The 22,373-nt window shown below is 35.7% G+C and overlaps 1 protein-coding gene across 3 annotated transcripts; it reads left to right on the top strand.

Moving 5' to 3' along the window:
• Positions 1-763: 763 nt before the first annotated feature.
• LOC119083607 (pleckstrin homology domain-containing family F member 1 homolog) lies at positions 764-14,377 on the top strand. 3 transcript variants are annotated; one of them, XM_037193344.1, is made up of 9 exons: positions 764-908; positions 5,980-6,044; positions 6,123-6,324; positions 6,398-6,523; positions 6,588-6,694; positions 7,076-7,213; positions 7,288-7,404; positions 7,486-7,541; positions 13,079-14,377. In XM_037193344.1, exons 1-8 carry the CDS (start codon positions 893-895, stop codon positions 7,525-7,527), a joined length of 813 nt encoding a protein of 270 aa, XP_037049239.1. In that variant the 5' UTR covers positions 764-892; the 3' UTR covers positions 7,528-7,541; positions 13,079-14,377. The 3 variants fall into 3 exon arrangements, with proteins under 3 accessions (XP_037049239.1, XP_037049240.1, XP_037049241.1); XM_037193346.1 differs by lacking the exon at positions 764-908 and adding an exon at positions 1,223-1,245; XM_037193345.1 differs by lacking the exon at positions 7,486-7,541.
• Positions 14,378-22,373: the final 7,996 nt, after the last annotated feature.

The following is a 22,373-nucleotide window of genomic DNA, read 5'->3' as shown; positions in this document are numbered from 1 at the left end:
TTTTTTAGCCTGGTCCACTTTCTAAAAATCCCTCTGTAAGACAGCCAATTCGGTTCGTTCTGTCGTATAAACAGTTTTGATTGTATGTGTGGATCAGCTGAAAAACAGCTGAAGCAAATTCATGCTGAAATTTCGTTGCCTACGACTGTAGTGAAATTAATACCGAAAAACTATCAGAGCGATTTAAATGGATACATGCATAGAAAAAGTGGGTCGAGTCCACCTAGGTAGCCACTGTTATCTTTTCAGTGTTGTCAAACGTTGTTTTTAGTTTAGTAGTTTAGCGCGCTGTTATTCAGGTATATACCTCCAAAATTACAGAAGTTACATCCAAAATCGTAAATGTTTTTAAGACGGCCAATCACGACACCATCTTATTGATATGTAGTTAGGACAGGTTTTGCAGATCATGCATAGTTTAAAGAAAATTTAGAAATTTTGTTTGATTAAATCGTTTCAAAAATGGACTTTTTAGTTTTCGACGCCATCTTGGATTTTACCAAGCCATCTGTCACTATAAAACCTATAAAACCTGAAACCATAGTCCAATATATTTGTCTTAGTCCGTAACTACAACATTAACAAATTGCTTTTATCAGCCCGATCGCAAAAAGCGACTGAGACCAGACTAGTAAAGAGTCCTCTATCATTTCTATGGTTTCAAGTAATGTAAATAATTTTCAAAAATTTACCGAAATATTTCTGCTGGGATTAAATGTATGGAATGTTTAAAAAACGCATTGACATTTCGAATGGTGACGAACTTCACTCTGGTTCGCATACACAGAGAGAGAGCATATTTTAGTTTTTTTTTAGTGTTGTATATGGCATCGACAGTGAAATTTACAAAATAATAATTTAAGTTTATGATTTTTCTTTTATTTCGTGAAAAATGGTAGATCGACTTGGTGAGTAATCAATCTAAATATTTACAAAATCGTCCGGAAACTATCGCAGAATAATGACGGTCGTGTCTAAATTCACTGTGTAATTCCAAATCGTAAAATTAATATCGCAACCAGTTGATGGATTTATGGAGAACAAGCAAAAAAAAAAAATGATTCAAAAGAATGAATTGTTCGTGAAGTTTGACAATATTTTACTTTTTTGTGAACTTTGAAGTACAAATATGAGCTGGTGTCTGTTTAAGTATAAAGTGATTTGGGGTAATTTGGGTGCGATAGATTTTCGGAACAATATCACGAGAACGGAAAAGACGTCTGATTGTTTCCATTTGAAGTGAAAGTATGCGAGAGTAGAACCTAATTTCTTCTTCCAATTCGTTAGTTTCTTTATTGGTATATTTAGGTTGGATTTGATGCAGTGGTTGCGCAAATTTTCGTGATAAATTGTAACAGCATTAATTGACCGAGAATTCGTTTTTGGTTCTTTTACATTCAAATGTCGCAAGTGTGTAACTCCTCCAGTCATGAACTATATAAAGATGTTATCTCTGCTAAAAAGTATTTTACTTGTTATCTGCTGCACAATGAAAAGATGATCCATGTACGTACGTTGTGTGTTGAATGTGAGATATGTGTAATGTATACATTCAACGATTCAACATTCCACCACTCACAAATCACAAATAATAACACAAATTGGTCATATGGACTTTAAATTATTTTAAATAAAAAGAAAATTGTTTAGAGGTTGTCCACCTAAAATCGACGACACACGGTGGTTGTGTGGCTCGAAGACATAGAAATTGTATTACTATGCCGTGATGGCTAGTTTCTCATTTCATTTTTAGGCGCCTCAATTTGTGGCATTTACGTAATTGTCCACTTGGTGGATTTCCCCAGACAAAACGCTTCTGATCTCTTAAAAGTTCGCTCTTCGAACAGCTCTCAGCATGACTGTGTTCCTCTGTTGTTTTTGTGTGGCGCGGTGATGATAAAATGAATTAAGTCTAATCAAAACAGCTAAACGAGTGTGCGTCGCAATGATTCACCGTTTTTCGTTCGTTATTGTTTCAATGGAATTGTGAAAAACCGATATTCGACAGAATTGCTATCCGATCCCATTCATTCAAGTGGAATTGTAATATTCAAATTGCATTAGCGTTTTTCCTAATGCACGCGATTATATTGGTCTCTCTATCAATAATTTAGTGGGAATTTATCGAATGTGAATGAAGAAATGATTTGTCACGAATGCGGGGTGAATGGGAAAATACTTTTTGCATGAATTGGATAGCTACACACTTTGTCATACGTTTATAAGATCGGAAGTTGACTTAGACAGTCATTTTAACCTTCAATTTGTTCAATTCAACTGCGGTATTTCGGAAGTTCGACCAATGTAACAGGTCCATAACAAGCTGAAAGTCCGATAAAATGCAGTCGAATTCGAATAATTGTATATCTAAGTCATTAGCACAAAAAAAAATTATCAGCATGGGAACGGAAAGAAGTCTTAAGAGTCATATCGCCAAGATTCCAGGCGATTGGGGAACAAGAGGTCTCAGATTTTAATGAGTGATAGCTCGTTGGATTCGTCTTTAATTTCTAGGAAAGAGGTATCTTTCACTTTTTCTTTAAAAAATTGGGTGTCTGTGAAAAGCGTTCAAAAGTGAAGACATGTCAGAGGGTACCGAAAACCGTTTTTCGGCAATAACTCAAGAAAAAATGATTTTAAATTGTTGTAATGTTGTACGAATGTCGGCCTTGGAAAGATCTACAGGTAGAGTATACGCACTGCTTGGTGCGACTAGATCCACGAGAGTTATGACTAGAAATATAGTGAATGTTCGGAGAGGTCCGCCTTCTCTGCAGCTTCGATGTTCCGCGGAACTGAGTATGGGGTGTTGTTATATGTGCAACGATAGCAGGTGAGGCCAGCTACAACACCCCATACTCAGTTCTGCCGAACATCGAAGCTGCAGAGAAGCCGGACTCTCCGAACATTCACTATATTTCTAGTCATAACTCTCGTGGATCAACTAGCACCAAGCGGTGCGTATACTCTACCTGTAGGTCTTTCCAAGGCCGACATTCGTACAACATTACAACAATTTAAAATCATTTTTTCTTGAGTTATTGCCGAAAAACGGTTTTCGGTACCCTCTGACATGTCTTCACTTTTGAGCGCTTTTCACAGAAAACAAATTTTTTAATGAAAAAGTGAAAGATACGTGTTTCCTAGAAGTGAAAGACGAATCCAACGAGCTATCACTCATTAAAATCGGAGACCGTTTGTTCCCAAAGTTCAAAAAATCACCTGAAGATTTGGCGATATCACACTCTTAATTCTAGACCGAATGCTCACGTGCCACCTAGGCCGGGGAGTATTCCTATTGGTTAAAACTATCACGTGACAAATGTCAACCAATCCGAATCTCTCAAAATGTAACATCTTTGTATGAGAATGTGGAATGTTAAAGAATACCGGAAGAACTAGGAGTAGTGAGACCTGATCAAAGCACGTCTTCGAGCGATTTAAAAACCACGAATTTTTGTTCCAAATATCAAAAAAAACTTTTTTTTTTGAAACTTATTGTTTTCCCAAACCAACTAAATTGCTGTGCTTGTACTCCAAAACAAACTTGTTGTATGGGAGAACAATAACGCGATGTGAGAAACCGTCACGCTCCACAAAATTTGTGACTAATAAACAATTCTACGCTACGATTTGAACAGGTATCGCCAGTGACTATATATGTTCAGAGCGTAAATGTGTGTATTTACGACCGTTGTGCATATAGTATGGTAAATGCACAAATGTTTACGTTATTGATGCAAATGTGTTGTATTCGTCGATTCAATCGCCGTAAATATTTTAATGCAATCAGCGACTGAGAGCGTCACCACCGAACACAATTTGTTTCCACATTATTATCAGTTTCAATAGCAGTCTTTTGGTACGCGGCACTATTTTTGTACATTTTCTTGTTCTGAACCATAAAATGCAAGCAAACAAGCAAAGGTCAAAGTCTTTTCGTAATCTTTTGCATGCATAACATACACGTCATATTATTCTTGATAAAAATGCTTGTCTAGTGAGAGACGTTATGAATGGCTGAGTAAGTTCAGCTTATGATATCACAAATTTATGCCATGCATATTAGGGTGGTCCAAAAACATATTTGTGTGGCTCGTCTGCGTCTCCCTAGAGACAATGAAAGGCTATCTAGTATAGCCATTGGCATGCAGAACACGATAAAAATCGCTTAAGACCTATTCCACGCAAAAGGGACTCTCACGACTAGGTCAAAGTTTCCGAATATGGGTACGACACTGAAATTTCTCTTTTTCATACAAAGTTATTATCGGAAAAAATTGGACCTCTTCCCAATTTGTAGCTCTGGACAACATCTATTATTTCCGATAATAGCCACAGCCGCATCGCTTTCCAATTTTCCGGCCAAGCAGTTTTCATCTGAAAAACATTGTAGACTTTAGGGTGTCGTAGCAAGGGTGTTTCATGGTACTTATTCCATTCGTCGGTGTGTATCATTTGACACCAAACAACTAAGTTCTATTTTGTAGCCGATTTTGAAAGGACTGCGTTTGGAAACATTTTTGTTCATTGATTTTGTGCTAGCTCAACAAGCGGGTTATCCCCGATTTTTCTGATGCCGCCCTTAGCTTCTCGCCATGACTGTTAGGGTGACCCGCACCAGTCATTGACAAAAAATATTTGCATCGAAATTTGGACCACCCTAATGCATATCATTCAGGAAGGAATGTCGTTCGGATGTATGTTTCCATCAGAATGTTGAACGTTTCGTTCTTATTCGTGAACTTTAAAGGCATGCAATTTGAAATAAAACATTAAAAAATGTGTGAGAATCATTTAGCATTCAGATGACGAAAAGGCTTTCACACCACGATAATCCGTGCAGCCTAGGCTTGTCTGCAGTTTCTGGCCAAATTTGATGTTGGGCTCACGTAGAAGTGTAAAGCTCTTTATCATCATCGCCTGGAATCCAATCGAGATATTAGGTAAAAAGAACTGCAATTGAATCAGTGCTATGCCCCATCCAGAGCCTAATATTTGGGAATCGTTTTTGAGAATTTTTGGGAATTTAGGGATTTTTGGGAATTTTTTGGAATTTTTGGGAATTTTTTGGAATTTAGGGAATTTTTCTAGGAATTTTTGGGAATTTTTCAGAATTTTTGGGAATTTAGGGAATTTTTTGGAATTTAGGGAATTTTTGAGAATTTTAGGGAATTTAGGGAATTTTCGGAAATTTAGGGAATTTTTGAGAATTTTTTGGAATTTAAGGAATTTTTGGGAATTTTTGGAAATTTTTTGGAATTTAGGAAATTTTTGGGAATTGAGGGAACTTTTTGGGAATTTAGGGAACTTTTTGGAATTTAGGGAATTTTTGGGAATTTAGGGAATTTTTTGGAATTTAGGGAATTTTTGAGAATTTTTGGGAATTTAGGGAATTTTTGGGAATTTTTGAGAATTTTTGGGAATTTTGGGAATTTAGAGAATTAATTCCCAAATATTAGGCTCTGGCCCCATCGCTAGATTTATTACGGTCTTTGCAGTAGTCAATCAGTTTTTATCTGTTTCGTTTTAGTGGGTATGAAGTAGTAGATTTCAGCGTAGCCCAATAACAATACAGGCAGATGTGTGTACTTAAGTCCGCGCAATTTTACTGTAATAGACGACAGTTCTGATTCATTACTTCACATCGAAAACGATTGGTTTTTTCTTTGAGTTTTCCTGTGAGTCACTTTGAACTAAAATTGATTACTTAGCAACACTTCATAAGCGATTTTACTCTGCAGTGTTTAGCAACCTTGGAATACTATAAGGTGCTCCATATCAAATACGATCGCTTTCTTTTCTCCACTATTCCACAGTCTTCCACATCCGCTCCAAAATTGAAGACACACCTTTGTTGTAATCATCGAACAATTTCAAAAAAAAAAATTGCAAACAGTTCAGTCACTCGAAAACCAATTGACTGACTCTTTGCTTAACCGATCTCCTAACCGATTTTCTCTTTCTTTATCATTTCAGTGAACAGTGAAGCAAATGCCCGTCGTATAACAATGGTTGAAAACTGCTTCGGCAGTTCAGGACAGGTGAGGCTCACGAGAAATCGATTCGTTTAAATGGACGTTCACCAATTTTGTTTTTCTTTTCCATTTCCCCGCATCCAGCCATTAGGAATTCCCGGTCGTGTATTAGTCGGCGAAGGTGTGCTAACAAAAATGTGCCGCAAGCGATCGAAACCCCGGCAATTTTTCTTGTTCAATGATATCTTAGTGTACGGGAATATAGTTATCAGTAAGAAGAAGTACAACAAACAGCATCTGATACCACTCGAAGAGGTCCAATTACAAGGTCTTGAAGATAATGGACGTAAGTGCTACCAATCCGATGAGAACGTGTCGTCCGTTCAAGTTTTTGCAATTTATTTCCCATTTTCCATCAGAATACCGAAACGGATGGCTCATACGAACAACAACGAAATCATTTGCGGTTTACGCTGCGACAAGTACAGAGAAGCAGGAATGGATGGCACACATAAACAAGTGCATAGAGGATTTACTGCGAAAAAGTGGGTGATCCGTTGTGTGTTGATGTTATGTGGCATTTGTAATTGAAATGTGTTTTCCGTACAGGCGGGAAGAAACCAGTTGAAAAACATGCAGCCGTTTGGGTACCGGACAATGAGGCTAACGTTTGTATGCATTGCAAGAAGACACAATTTACGATGATCGTGAGAAGAGTAAGTCATTTTGTCTATCATAATGCGTCAGACTGGCATCGTCTGTTGCTGGATCTTGGAACACCGATTTCTTGTTTCTACGCCCAGCTCAGCTTTGTGTGCACTTATCGCTAATTACTTACCGTTACCGCGAACGCATCACCTTAAGAGAAGGTCTTTTTTAGTGGACTGATTCTCCTTCCACTGCTTCTGGAGCACTTACTTCAGACTCTGATCTTTCCATGGTTTTTCCATGCGCTAGTTTGGCTAACGATTCAGTCTCTAAGTAGATTAGTCGTTTAGCTATTTCAGCCGTAATCGGTTCGAAATCCCTGCATGGCCACACGTTCCGTGGTCCAATTCAGTTCAATAAACCGAATCTAATCCTTGATATCGTTTCAGCATCATTGTCGGAATTGTGGTGCGGTTGTTTGCGGTCCGTGTTCATCAAAGAAATATTTGCTGCCTCAACAGAGTTCGAAACCAGTTCGCGTTTGTTTAGATTGTTACGATTCGTTGAGTCAAACCAAAACGGAACAGGTAAGTGCGACCATCTTAATGCCAAACCGGCCGAACAGAGTTCGCATTTTCACCTCAAATCATTTCCAATTTAGACTAAATCGAATGTCGGCAACGCTAAATCGAATAACAACACATCAACAATGGATAGTTCTGCCGAGGATTCGGACGATGAAGATGCTAACGATGAGGCGAAGGAAACTCATGACGAAGTAAGTTTTTGAAATTGTTTTTCTTATCGTTTCGATTATCGCATTCCGTTTACATTGAATGCATCTATTTTGATGTTGTAGAGTTTTAAGAGTCACTTCAGGTCGATTTCGACGACCATTTAGCGCACGTTTATCCAGTAAGTTTGTGTGGCCACTAGATAATCGCCGGATTTGCTTCATCGAACATTTCTAATCGATTTTTGTTGCATTAACACAACACCCATGGTCCATGAAAAAACGTATTTTAGATCTGCGTAAAGTTGGAGTTTATTCCCTTAAGAGTGATATCGCCAAATCTTCAGGTGATTGGGAAACAATCGGTCTCCGATTTTAATGAGTGATAGCTCGTTGGATTCGTCTTTCAATTCTAGGAAACACGTGTCTTTCACTTTTTCTTAAAAAAAATTGTTTTCTTTGAAAAGCGCTCAAAAGTGAAGACATGCCAGAGGGTACCGAAAACAGTTTTTCGGCAATAACTCAAGAAAAAATTATTTTAAATGGTTGTAATGTTGTACAATTGTCGTCCTTGAAAAGACCTACAGGTAGAGTATACGCACCGCTTGGTGCTAGTTGATCCACTAGAGTTATGACTAGAAATATAGTGAAAGTTCGGAGAGTCCGCCTTCTCTGCAGCTTCGATGTACCACGGAACTGAGTATGGGGTATTGTAGCTGGCCTCACCTACTATCGTTGCACATATAAATGAACCCAGTACTTTTGGGTTGCAAGCCTACAGAAGTCTTGAAAAAAAAAGTTGGTGCCAAAATGCAGATTTTTTCCTTCTTTCTGAGGGCCCAACTGCCAGAAGAGCATCATCAAGCTGCAGAAAAGGCGGACTCTCCGAACATTCACTATATTTCTAGTCATAACTCTAGTGGATCAACTAGCACCAAGCGGTGCGTATACTCCACCTGTAGGTCTTTCCAGGGCCGACAGATGAACAACATTACAACAATTTAAAATCATTTTTTCTTGAGTTATTGCCGAAAAACGGTTTTCGGTACCCTCTGACATGTCTTTACTTTTGAGCGCTTTTCAAAGAAAACTATTTTTTTTAAGAAAAAGTGAAAGACACGTGTTTCCTAGAATTGAAAGACGAATCCAACGAGCTATCACTCATTAAAATCGGAGACCGCTTGTTTCCAAAGTTAAAAAAATCACCTGAAGTTTTGGCGATATCACTCTTAAAGATGCGAACATTTCAAAGCAATGTCGGCCGAATAGACTGTCAACTCACACATGTTTGTTATGCCTCATTTCCTCTCTCATTCCGAACCAAAATTAAAATATCCAAATGGTGGGGAGCTGCTATGAGTGAGGCAGCCCTCCAATTATACGCAAGACCGATGTCTCTGAGCAAAATCTGCTGCTAACATTAGCAGAATTTCTAAATCCGCATTCTGACGTTCGAGGATGAGTTTGAAAATTATCCAGATGTATGTGTCAGTACGTGGCTGGTTACAGCACACAAGACACAAACAGCGGTATCACGAAAAATATAGAAAACTGGTTCCGTCGCTGAAGGTAAAAGTGTAAATGAAAAAACATCCTTTCGTCAAATTTGACATTGCTTAAGCGATATGCCCGTTACCAGCGACGTGACAGAATTTTAAGAGCGCTCCAACATTACCCTATTCATGGAAGATTGTTATTAGGAGAGTAGATGCAAAATCAAAAGCCATTGGATCCAAAGACCTCAGTGGGAGCTGCGGGAATGGGCTAACAAAACTATTTTTTCGTCCAATATTTTCGTAATTTATTATAATTCTGCCAACTTGAAGTGTACTGGAGGCTAGTGGAGTTGACCCGACCGTGAAATGTATTTTATTTCAATGTGGTGCTCCTCTGTTATCAAGAAGAGTGTGCAGTATGCAAAGACTATACTTGTGCATACCAGAGCTATGATGTCTTATTATAGACTTTCACTGACTCAATTAAAACAAGTTTAGCACATCCCTGTTTGCACTAAACGTTGAAATGAATTTCGCTATATTTTCGTAACGCTTCCCTTGACGCTGTAATTTTGTAAAATAATAAAGATTTTAAATCATATTTCCGATTTATAAGCACGGCATTATGAACACCGACATGTTTTGAAATCTTCCTTCTCAACTTCCTGCCTCAACTTACCGTAACTTCATTTCACCATTTCTATGGAACAAATGACCCAAATGGCCCCAAATTTCTTCCTATTTACTAGATTTAATCGAGTACTTGCAAACAAGATGAAATGTTGAGCCATTTGGACCACTCGTTCCTGATAAATAAAGTTAGATGAATGAAGTTAGGAAGGAAAACATGGAAACTTTCCTTTTGCCATGATATTTCCTAAAATCTTTCAAGGCATATCTAAGTTTTTACCGCCTTTAACATGCGATAAATCATTGGAATTCCAGGAAATAGTATCGTCCAAAACCACTTACAGGGGAGTTGTGACGCAAGTCCTGTTATCCACTTACAAAAGAACTGATATATCTGTGTAGGTGACGCTTACAGATTCGACACGCAAAAAGGTATGCGTCACAAATGGCGATGAGGAAAGTACGCGAAAGTTTGATCAACAAAAATCTAACCCGAAAAATTTTAGAAAGAAAATTATAACAAAAAAATTTTGCGTCAACAAGTGGCAGATGATTCGGCTTTCTTCCGTTTGAATTCCAATCTTTAAAGCAATATATTTCACAACTTTAAAAAATTTCCTTCCTCAACATCTGCCACTTGTGACGCAAACATTTTTTTTGTTATAAATTTGTTTCTAAAATTTTTCGGGTAAGATTTTTTGTTGATCAAACTTTCGCGTGTTTTCCTCATCAGCTGCCATTTGTGACGCATATCATTTTGCGTGTCGACTCTGTGAGCGTCACCTACACCGATATCAGTTCTTTTGTAAGTGGATGCTTGCGTCACACCTCCACTGTAAGTGGTTTTGGGCGATATCAGCTCTTTTGTGAGTTTTGATTTTTTAGAATTTGGTCGCAGATAATAGACAATCATATTGTGCAGTTTGAACGAAAATATTCTTCTTACAAAAATGTATAACTTTCTCTTTCATCTCAACCTTCCAGCTTTCATTTGACAAAAATCGAAAATTTTACGAAATTCAAAAATTTGACGAAAATTGAAAATTTGACGAAATTCGAAAATTTGACGGAATTCAAAAATTTAACGAAAATTGAAAATTTGACTAAATTCGAAAATTTGACGGAATTCGAAAATTTGACGGAATTCAAAAATTTAACGAAAATCGAAAATTTGACGAAAATCGAAAATTTGACGAAATTCGAAAATTTGACGAAATTCGAAAATTTGACGGAATTCAAAAATTTAACGAAAATCGAAAATTTGACGAAATTTAAAAATTTAACGAAAATTGGAAATTTGACGAAAATCAATAAGTTGATGAAAATCGAAAATTTGACGGAATTCAAAAATTTAACGAAAATTGAAAATTTGACGGAATTCGAAAATTTAACGAAAATCGAAAATTTGACGAAATTTAAAAATTTAACGAAAATTGGAAATTTGACGAAAATCAATAAGTTGATGAAAATCGAAAATTTAACGAAAATTGAAAATTTGACGAAATTCGAAAATTTGACGGAATTCAAAAATTTAACGAAAATTGAAAATTTGACGAAATTCGAAAATTTGACGGAATTCGAAAATTTGACGGAATTCAAAAATTTAACGAAAATCGAAAATTTGACGAAATTTAAAAATTTAACGAAAATTGGAAATTTGACGGAATTCAAAAATTTAACGAAAATCGAAAATTTGACGAAATTCGAAAATTTGACGGAATTCAAAAATTTAACGAAAATTGAAAATTTGACGAAATTCGAAAATTTGACGGAATTCGAAAATTTAACGAAAATCGAAAATTTGACGAAATTTAAAAATTTAACGAAAATTGGAAATTTGACGAAAATCAATAAGTTGATGAAAATCGAAAATTTAACGAAAATTGAAAATTTGACGAAATTCGAAAATTTGACGGAATTCAAAAATTTAACGAAAATTGAAAATTTGACGAAATTCGAAAATTTGACGGAATTCGAAAATTTGACGGAATTCAAAAATTTAACGAAAATCGAAAATTTGACGAAATTTAAAAATTTAACGAAAATTGGAAATTTGACGGAATTCAAAAATTTAACGAAAATCGAAAATTTGACGAAATTCGAAAATTTGACGGAATTCAAAAATTTAACGAAAATTGAAAATTTGACGAAATTCGAAAATTTGACGGAATTCAAAAATTTAACGAAAATTGAAAATTTGACGAAATTTAAAAATTTAACGAAAATTGGAAATTTGACAAAAATCAATAAGTTGATGAAAATCGAAAATTTAACGAAATTCAAAAATTTAACGCACCTAAAACGCTCATAGCTCCAAGATAAGCGACTTTTTAGGGAAACCATGAAACACGTATCGACTATAATCTAAAACTATAACTTTGTCTTTTATACGAGGTTTCTATCTGCCATTTTTTCCGAGTTATGGCTGACATAGCTCGCACTTAAAACGCTCATAGCTCCCAAATGATCGATTCTTGGAGAAAGCCATAAAACACGTGTCGACTAGAATGTGAAACTCTAAAAATTTGTCTTTTAAACGAACTTTCTATCTGCCATATTTTCTGAGTTATGGGTCCTATAGCTTAAAACGCTCATAGCTCCGAAATTATAAGCTTTTATGAAAATTCCTTCAAATTAGTTTCTTAAAATTACGTCCTTGACATACCCCGAAAATTTCAGCCAAATCCACCGGTACATTCAAAAGTTTCGTTGTAACAGAGTGACAAAGGGACAAAGGTTGGTAAAATTCATTAATTTCAAAATGTATGAAAATCCATTTCTTCATACAAATTTTCAAGTTTTGAAATTTAATATCTCGACCAAATCTTAACCTTATGAGGTCATAGCTCGTTGAACTCGTATGGACGCCCAGAATAAAATACTTTAAAATAGGAGCAAAGGGGGAAAAGTATATATGTTCCTCAGTCCTACGGAATTTTTTTTGTCAAATTTTTCAGTGTGAACGGACTTGCGTCACGGCATAAATCGCCACAAAAAATGATAATTTTGAACGAAAATTTCCTCAAATTTCATCTAAAAGTGGTCCAATTTCAATAAATGTGAAAAGGTTTCGACGAGTCCTTGGAAGCAAGATAAAATTTTAGGATATTCGAGATCAGTGAAGGAAAATGTTCGTAAAAAAGAGCTAAAAATGGTCGAGAAATGGTCCAAATCCAAAATATCCATAAATTTCATCTAAAAGTGTCTAAAGTTCGAAGCGAAGCTTTGAATGCAAACAGGGACGTGCTTTGCTTGTTTTGATTAAGTCAGTGAAAGTTAACATAAGACATTCAAACATACATCTGGTACAAGAATAGTCTTTGAATATTGCACACTCCTCTTCTTGATGAAAGCACCACGTTCAATCAAAATACCTTCCACGTTCAGAAAATGGCCCATTCCCGCAGCTCCCAATATGCATAATGTACATTTAGCAGTGGAGTGATATAGCGTCATTTGTTAAAACTGTCTATTCGGTGTTCATTACCCGCAAATTTTCTAACATTTTGTGTGTCGATTTGGTGTTGTTGTTTTTTGAATGATGACAACGAAAACAATTGAACTAATTGCCCGATTTTCCTTTACTTTTACAGCCAAAATTCTACGGAGATGCCGATAAAAACTAGATTGTCCATTGGTTGAGCCAGCAATAGAATTTTCGGATATTTATGTGAGAGGATAGAATTTCACTTCTATTGTGATGATGATGAAGAGAATAATTTTTTTTTCTTTGTTCGTTTAGAAAATTAATTTTCTGTCGCGAGTAATTTGTCCCGGAATTACCACACATTTTCTTTGGATTTTCTTTTTGTTTCGAAAAAAAGTTTACATTAAAATTCAATCATAATTTGTGCGGCGTGTAGCAACACGCGCTTCGAATTAATTTTATTTTTTAAATTTTATTTTGAATTTAATTTCTAGCACGATTTATGGACTCGCTTCCATAATCGAATTAATTATATCGATAGCGATACTAACCCAAATTATATGTTGTCACTAAAGCCAAACCAAACTAACATCTGTGTTCGAATACGATCTTGTCTCCGTGAACATTTCATTCATTGCCCATGTCCATTATGTCAGTTCGACATCAGTCCCTCATTAAGGCCAAGCTTTGAAACATTATCATGCACTAAGACAAAAACCAAAAAAAAAAATCATTTCAAAGGCGCTTGGAGGAGTCGCACAAATAAATTGTTTTTAAGCGATCTAAGCGGAACTTAAGAAAAAAGATTTTTTTGCTGTATAAGGTAATGTGGCATTTTGGTGTATGTTTAGCCTTATAAGACGCTGACCTGCATATGAGCTGGTTGACCCATCAAACTAAATGATAGTTGTTGCTTCGTTCTTCTGTATAACCTTTCAGAAACGATTAATCATCAATATTGACGACAAAAATAAGCGATAACTTGAGCTTATTGCGGCCGCAATTTCAATGATTTAGTGATTTAGTGCTTACAATTTCTGAAAGGTTAATCATCAGAGAATGATCAAATTGACTTGACTCCGTTGTTAAGGATAACGAATACCACTTTGTCTCCTCTGATTTGTGGGTATACCCTTTGGAACATTTCCTGCCGGAATATCGCTACCACACTGACACACGGATGCATATCAATTTTTGGTCCCTCGTAGATGTGTGCGTATATATAACGTTTTTTTTGGGGGTTTTATTATTATTGGAAAAGAAAACATTTTTCTTCTTTTGTTGAATTACAATAACGAAACTGTAAAAATTTATAAATATTTTTTAAAAGAAAATTAATATTAAAATTTAAGATTTATATAATTATTATGTAGGTATAGTAGAAAAGAAGAAAAGAGATACACAACACACATACACATACAGACACACGTATATAAATATAAATAAAGAAAGAAATAAATAAATATTTTCTACAAAAAAAAATTGAATCTTTTTTCATTGCTGCATCTGAAACGGTTCCAGGTACCAGGCATGAGCGCCGCCGAAAATAAGCCGCCGATTAAGCCGCCGCCGGCCATTTTTGAGCAAGCCGCGCCGCAGCCGAGCCGGTGCCAAAAACACGGCTCAAGCCGGCTTGAAACGGCTGGAAAATGAAATAAAGATTTCGAAAGGTGAATGGGTGAAATAATTTTCAAAACCGAGATTCCTGTTGATCCTAAGCAGCTCAAGTACTTTTTCAATTTTTTTTTCAAAATTAAGAAAATTTTGAAAATTTTCTTGAATTTTCATGAATTTTCCAGAATGGTATATTACGTCCTCGCTTCTAAGTTTGTTGTTTTGGCAAGTATGACCTTTGCGGAACGAGCCGAAGGCGCACAATCAGTTAATTCACAAATTTGAGAAAACTTTATCGATCTTTGCGAATTTTCTCGATTTTTTTTTCTTTTCAATTTTTACTTGATTTTCGTGAGCTTTCGATTTCTTCTCGAAAACCATTTTCTCAATGAGTTAAATGAGTGTACCGGAGCATGATTTTCCATTTAGTTCAAGTTTTGAGGCAATAAAACTTGACGCGTTAGTGAACCTTAGACTTAGAGACTTGCTTGTAACAAGACCAGTTCCACTTGCACTTTGAACAACCTAATCTACCTACATTTTCGCTTTCCGTACAATTTCATTTTCATGCTTACTAGTTCATTTTCCATGAATTTATCGAAACGTTTTTATTTTGAAACGAGCCATCAGAACAGTCGGAGCGTTTGCTGCGACTGAGCCCCGTACAAACCCGTATATCTATTGCGTACGTGACCCTAGTGCGTCTGTCACCCTACTTTGACCGTAAGCCTATGCGCCGGTTAAAGTAGTTAAAGTAAAATTATTATGTAATGTGTACATCTTAGAAATTGCGCATAGCGCAATTACGAAGCCCCGTACGACGTTCCTTTCAAATAAAACAAAAATTTCAAACAGCCCTAAAATTTTAATTTATTGAGTATAAATACACATAGGGCCTAGTATCGGCCTCAGTCCGAGGATCCAAATTTAATTTTTTTTTCAACTACATTCTATTCGGCCTTTGATTACCTTCCAAATGACAAAAAATACGAAAAACGGATGAAATTTGCTCGAGTTTTATGTAAAATACACATAGGGCCCTAGTAGCGGCCTTAGTCCGAGGACCCAAATTTAATTTTTTTTTTCAACAACATTCTATTCGGCCTTTGATTACCTTCCAAATGAAACAAAAATTACGAAAAACGGATGAAATTTGCTCGAGTTATATGTAAAATACACATAGGGCCCTAGTATCGGCCTCAGTCCGAGGACCCAAATTTAATTTTTTTTTCAACTACATTCTATTCGGCCTTTGATTACCTCCCAAATGAAACAAAAATTACGAAAAACGGATGAAATTTACTCGAGTTATATGTGAAATACACATAGGGCCCTAGTAGCGGCCTCAGTCCGAGGATCCAAATTTAATTTTTTTTTCAACTACATTCTATTCGGCCTTTGATTACCTTCCAAATGAAACAAAAATTACGAAAAACGGATGAAATTTGCTCGAGTTATATGTAAAATACACATAGGGCCCTAGTAACGGCCTTAGTCCAAGGACCCAAATTTTTTTTTTTTTTCAACAACATTCTATTCGGCCTTTGATTACCTTCCAAATGACACAAAAATTACGAAAAACGGATGAAATTTACTCGAGTTGTATGTAAAATACGCATAGGGCCCTAGTAGCGGCCTTAGTCCGAGGACCCAAATTTAATTTTTTTTTCAACAACATTCTATTCGGCCTTTGATTACCTTCCAAATGACACAAAAATTACGAAAAACGAATGAAATTTACTCGAGTTCAATGTAAAATACACATAGGGCCCTTAGTCCAAGGACCCAAATTTAATTTTTTTTCAACAACTTTCTATTCGGCGTTCGATTACCTTCCAAATGAAACAAAAATTACGAAAAACGGATGAAATTTACTCGAGTTCTATGTAAAATACACGTAGGACCCTAGTAGCTTTTCACTTCTAAGGCCCTAACTCACGGTCCACTCACCCGATTTTAAAGAATAAATATCACCAAAAGACCTTAAATCACTTAGGTGGCCCTAACTCACGAAGGGCCGACCCGAATATGCCCATCTTCGAACTTTTTTTGAAATCGGATTTGATTTACTCAAGATATCGACGTGACAGACAGACGGACAGACGGCCCAAATTTTTATTGCGGATTCGTCATCTATGAACATAGGCAAACACTTTGCCCTTACCGTCTGCTTCGAATTCCATCAATTACACACGGCATCGTAATCCTATAATCCCCTTCGTACTTCGTACGGGGCTAAAAAAGTTAAAAGGAACCTCCAGCCGAGCCGGCTTTTTCGCCGCCGCCGAGAAATTTTTTTCGGCTAGCCGCCGCCGAGGTTTCTCCGTCGGCGCTCATGCCTGCCAGGTACATTAAGACTTCGTTCACTCAAATGCGTTCAGTTCGGCGTGAATGGCCTTATTTTCTCCAATGAAAGTCTAGAACAGGTATGGTCGATCGGCGAATTCGTCTTAAACGCACTCACATTTTATGTCAAAATAATATGAAAATGAGTGCGTTTAAGTACGAAAATCAAATTTGTATGTCCTCCGGGCGGACAATAGACCATACCTGCTTTACACATTCATTGATTTTCTCCACTCAAATGCGGTGGGAATATGGTGTTTTGCCGACGATCTCTCAGATGACAAAAAATTAGTTAAGGTTTCACATCCATTACATAACTGAGGATCAAAAAGTGAAACTAGTCTCGTTTTCATGTGTTTATTAACCTCGGCTTCGCTTCGGATCAACAAAGTTCACACGAAAACTCTACTTATCCGGAGTCATGTGAAATAATAATACTGTTTCTCTTTGCAACTGTCACTTTGTTTTGATTTTGAACAACGCACTTCAAGCAAAAGTGCTTCGTGTGACAGCTACTTTGTATGAAAAATGTTCACAGATTTTTTTACATTGCCAAAATTTGTTCGATACACTGTCCAGTTTCAGTAACCTATTTAGAGTACCACTCATGCTTGAAGTGCGTTGCTTTGAAAAATGATGTAACAAATTGATGTGTTTTTTCGTGTATAAAAACGATTAATCACGCCACGCAATGAAAGATTATGTGTTTACCAAGGGAAGAAATACAATATTGCACCTCGAGCGGAATGCGCTCTGGTTGGAATTTCACATTTTCTCCCCTTGGTAAACAAATAACCGTTTTAAGATGAAATCGTCATAAAGACTTTCACAGATCTGGTTGGCGTGAAATTTTGATTCCACCACTTTCGTGTGGTCGAGTCAGAACCATGAAGTAAATGGCATATTCCTCTCACTCTGGAAAATTGACAATTCAGTGGACACACGAGTTATCTTGTTCCCGCTCTTAAACTTAACTGACTGATCAATTTATGAGCGCTGACAGGAATTGGGCTAATAATTCATTAAATTAATTTTATATTACGAGCGATGTAAAGGGTTTTTACTAGGAAGGGAATGGCCATATTACCACCTTTCTAGTAAAGTAATAGTAGATTACTATAACTGGGAAGTAACGAGTTTTAGGTGAGTAAAAGTATCCAAGGGCGGCAGCCCGATGTACTTTTACTCACCGTGATACGAGATAACTCGTTACTTCCCAGTTATAGTATGCTATTTTACCTTACGAGGTTGGTAAAGGCTTTGCCCTAGGGCAGTTATGGCCTTATTACTTTCCTAGTAAGATAAAGAAAATTATTTACTTCCTTCTAAATTTAAAACGAGCCATCAGAACAGTCGGAGCGTTTGCTGCGACTGAGCCCCGTACAAACCCGTATATCTATTGCGTACGTGACCCTAGTGCGTCTGTCACCCTACTTTGACCGTAAGCCTATGCGCCGGTTAAAGTAGTTAAAGTAAAATTATTATGTAATGTGTACATCTTAGAAATTGCGCATAGCGCAATTACGAAGCCCCGTACGACGTTCCTTTCAAATAAAACAAAACTTTCAAATAGCCCTAAAATTTTAATTTATTGAGTATAAATACACATAGGCCTAGTAGCGGCCTTAGTCCGAGGACCCAAATTTAATTTTTTTTCAACTACATTCTATTCGGCCTTTGATTACTTTCCAAATGAAACAAAAATTACGAAAAACGGATGAAATTTGCTCGAGTTATATGTAAAATACACATAGGGCCCTAGTAACGGCCTTAGTCCAAGGACCCAATTTTTTTTTTCAACAACATTCTATTCGGTGTTCGATTATCTTTCAAATGAAACAAAAATTACGAAAAACGGATGAAATTTACTCGAGTTGTATGTAAAATACACATAGGGCCCTAGTAGCGGCCTTAGTCCGAGGACCCAAATTTAATTTTTTTTCAACAACATTCTATTCGGCCTTTGATTACCTTCCAAATGACACAAAAATTACGAAAAACGAATGAAATTTACTCGAGTTCAATGTAAAATACACATAGGGCCCTAATAGTGGCCTTAGTCCAAGGACCCAATTTTAATTTTTTTTCAACAACTTTCTATTCGGCGTTCGATTACCTTCCAAATGACACAAAAATTACGAAAAACGAATGAAATTTACTCGAGTTGTATGTAAAATACACATAGGGCCCTAGTAGCGGCCTTAGTCCGAGGACCCAAATTTAATTTTTTTTTCAACAACTTTCTATTCGGCGTTCGATTACCTTCCAAATGACACAAAAATTACGAAAAACGAATGAAATTTACTCGAGTTGTATGTAAAATACACATAGGGCCCTAGTAGCGGCCTTAGTCCGAGGACCCAAATTTAATTTTTTTTCAACAACATTCTATTCGGCCTTTGATTACCTTCCAAATGAAACAAAAATTACGAAAAACGGATTAAATTTACTGGAGTTATATGTAAAATACACATAGGGCCCTAGTAGCTTTTCACTTCTAAGGCCCTAACTCACGGTCCACTCACCCGATTTTAAAAAACTTTTTTTTCCTGGATTGGTATTGACAATACCTATCATTTGCCGTGTCATTTACATTTCCATCGTTTATTTTGCCATAAATATCACCAAAAGACCTTAAATCAGTTAGGTGGCCCTAACTCACGAAGGGCCGACCCGAATATGCCCATCTTCGAACTTAGCCTCACTATTTTGACTATCTTTCAGGGAAAAATTTTTTTTTTGAAATCGGATTTGATTTACTCTGAGATTATCGGTTTTTAGACTTTTATAAATGTGTAAACACAACAATAGTACTTGACCTGTTGCTGGTGTTCTCTTATACAATGTACAATAGAAACATTTGAAGCAACACAATGCAAGAACAGGCAAACGAACTGAATTTATTGACAGTCATTTTGTATCTTATTTTAAATGGAAAAGTTTGTAACGCGTAGGGGCTTACACCAACATAAAAAACTGAATTTATATGAGAATTTTGGATTACTGCGTCTTGGAGGCTCTTTTGCCTGGTCTTGGAGTGCATTGATTGACGTGAGAGTTTGTGTATATCAAACTCTAGTACATTTACACAAATGACGATTAAGCGATTTTATGGCTCTATTCTTGCCGTCGATCAAAAGTTAATGAATAACGCTATCGACTTATCGCAGGGCCTATTTTAAGGGAATTAAATTCCCCAATTTTTCCGACACGTTTTCCCTAAAATAACAATAGATCGAAGTGCCTCCGTTGAAACGACCATAAACGTTTTCTTTATGTTTTTAAGCTAAATCGATTACACACGATCCGGAATTCAGAAACCTTGGGGAACATTAAATAATTTTAAGTAATTTTTGGAATTTTTCCAAAAATAGGTCCTGGCTTATCGACCGTGTCACTATCCGGGTTTTGCATAAAAAGTGAAGTTAAAAATTCAATTCTTTAGAAGCTAAAATGACGATACAACGGAAAACATAAGACATTAAAATTGCTTTAATCGTCAAAATTAACGCGAATCGGACTACAGGGCGAGGTTAGACCCATACGATGCATAAAATGCACATACTGGGGACTAATGGTTTGATCAAAAGTTCTGCAATTGACTGTTCAAAATAGACAATTTAAATATTGTTCGTTTCGTTCTCATTCAATTCATCCACGACTTCATCACTGCATTGCTCACTTTTATGACTATTCCGAAAAACTCTATCGAGAGTTAAGTATAGTTTCCACTTAAAAAGAGCACTCCGTTTAGCCTCCGTCCACATGACAGTTGTAAAATAGTTGAATAGTTGGAAATTGAATTTATTTCAATTTTTTACTCCGTTTACGTGACAGTTCCTTTGTTCTGTTTTACAACTGTCATGTAAACGGAGGCTAAACGGAGTGCTCTTTTTAAGTGGAAACTATACTTTATCGAGAGTTTTTTACGTCATAATTCATCATTCAACATCGAGCTGATCGCGATAAATATGAAAATTGATAAGATCGTGTTATATTAGACGGTTCTTCCACCAAATTTAAATCAGCACTTGTTTAAAAGGCCGCACTTATGATCTTTGCAGACTCCGCAACAAAATTGAAACACTAATAGAGGCGCCCACGTTACCACACTTTGTTTTTATCGTGCAACTCATCATGGGCGCGCGTTGGCATAGCGCCCGTGACGCAAGTCCTATTACTAGAAAAAATTTAAAAAAAAAAATTTTTTGTCGTAGACTGCAGAACCATATGTACAGCAAATATTGAAGTTCTACAATTCAAAGGCAAATGACTCCAAATTACAATTTAAAAAAAACTAGGCGTCCGTACGAGTTCAACGAGCTATCACACGTTCTTGCAGCTTAAAATTTGGCCACGCAAAAAATCTTCCAAGAAGCCCCATTTCCATACATTTTGGTCAATTTCAGTACTTTAAACGAAATGAAAAAATCCTACGTTACTTTGTTAGTCCGTCCGTCCGTCCGTCCGTCCGTGTTTCCTATCTTCTACAGTCTTCTTTAGATTTTGTTGAAATTTTGGGAGTAGATTTTAGTCGTCATTCTAAGACATTCCAGAAAAAAAAAATTGGGGGGAACCGGCCACGTTTCGGAGCTAGGGCTCCTCGAAGTTCCCATATAGGCCCCATATAAGAACACCTTTAAGTGTGTGTGTGTGTGTGTGGATGGGTATGGTAGAACAAATTTGTTCGCTTTTGGTATTTGGTAAGCTCTGCTCGCCTCAATTTTTTTCCTAAATTTAGTATTTTTCAAATTTTTCAAAATTTTTTAAATTTTTCAAATTTTTTCAAATTTTTTTAAATTTTTTAAATTTTTTAAATTTTTTAAATTTTTTAAATTTTTTAAATTTTTTAAATTTTTTAAATTTTTTAAATTTTTTAAATTTTTTAAATTTTTTAAATTTTTTAAATTTTTTAAATTTTTCAAAAAGGTTGGAGCATTATAATTTGATCGATTCTACTCATTTAATTCATTTTTAAATAATTGTAGTTTTCGGAGAAATCTTTTCGAAAACATTACAGTATAAAAGCTTAGACACGTGCATTTGAACGGATTACCCGCAGGTATACCGCGAGTAAACAGCTCTAATGCGCATGTGTAAGCTTTTATACTGTAATGTTTTCGAAATGATTTCTTGAAAAACTACAATTATTTAAAAATGAATAGAATCGATCAAATTATAATGCTTCGACCTTAAATTTTTCAACATTTTTAAATTTTTTAAACTTTTCAAAATTTTTTTAAATTTTTTAAATTTTTCAATTTTTTTTTTAAATTTTTAAATTTTTTTAAATTTTTCCAAATTTTTTTAAATTTTTTAAATTTTTCAATTTTTTAAATTTTTCAATTTTTTAAATTTTTCAATTTTTTAAATTTTTCAAAATTTTTCAAAATTTTTCAAATTTTTTCAAATTTTTCAAATTTTTCAAATTTTTCAAATTTTTCAAATTTTTTCAATCTATTAATTCTTCCAAAAGAACTGATATCAGTCAAAAACACTCA

This window comes from Bradysia coprophila, unplaced genomic scaffold, assembly GCF_014529535.1.
Source record: "Bradysia coprophila strain Holo2 unplaced genomic scaffold, BU_Bcop_v1 contig_70, whole genome shotgun sequence".
NCBI classification, from domain to species: domain Eukaryota; kingdom Metazoa; phylum Arthropoda; class Insecta; order Diptera; family Sciaridae; genus Bradysia; species Bradysia coprophila.
Note: the sequence above shows the minus strand (reverse complement) of the source record. Positions and strands in the feature narration are given on the sequence as shown.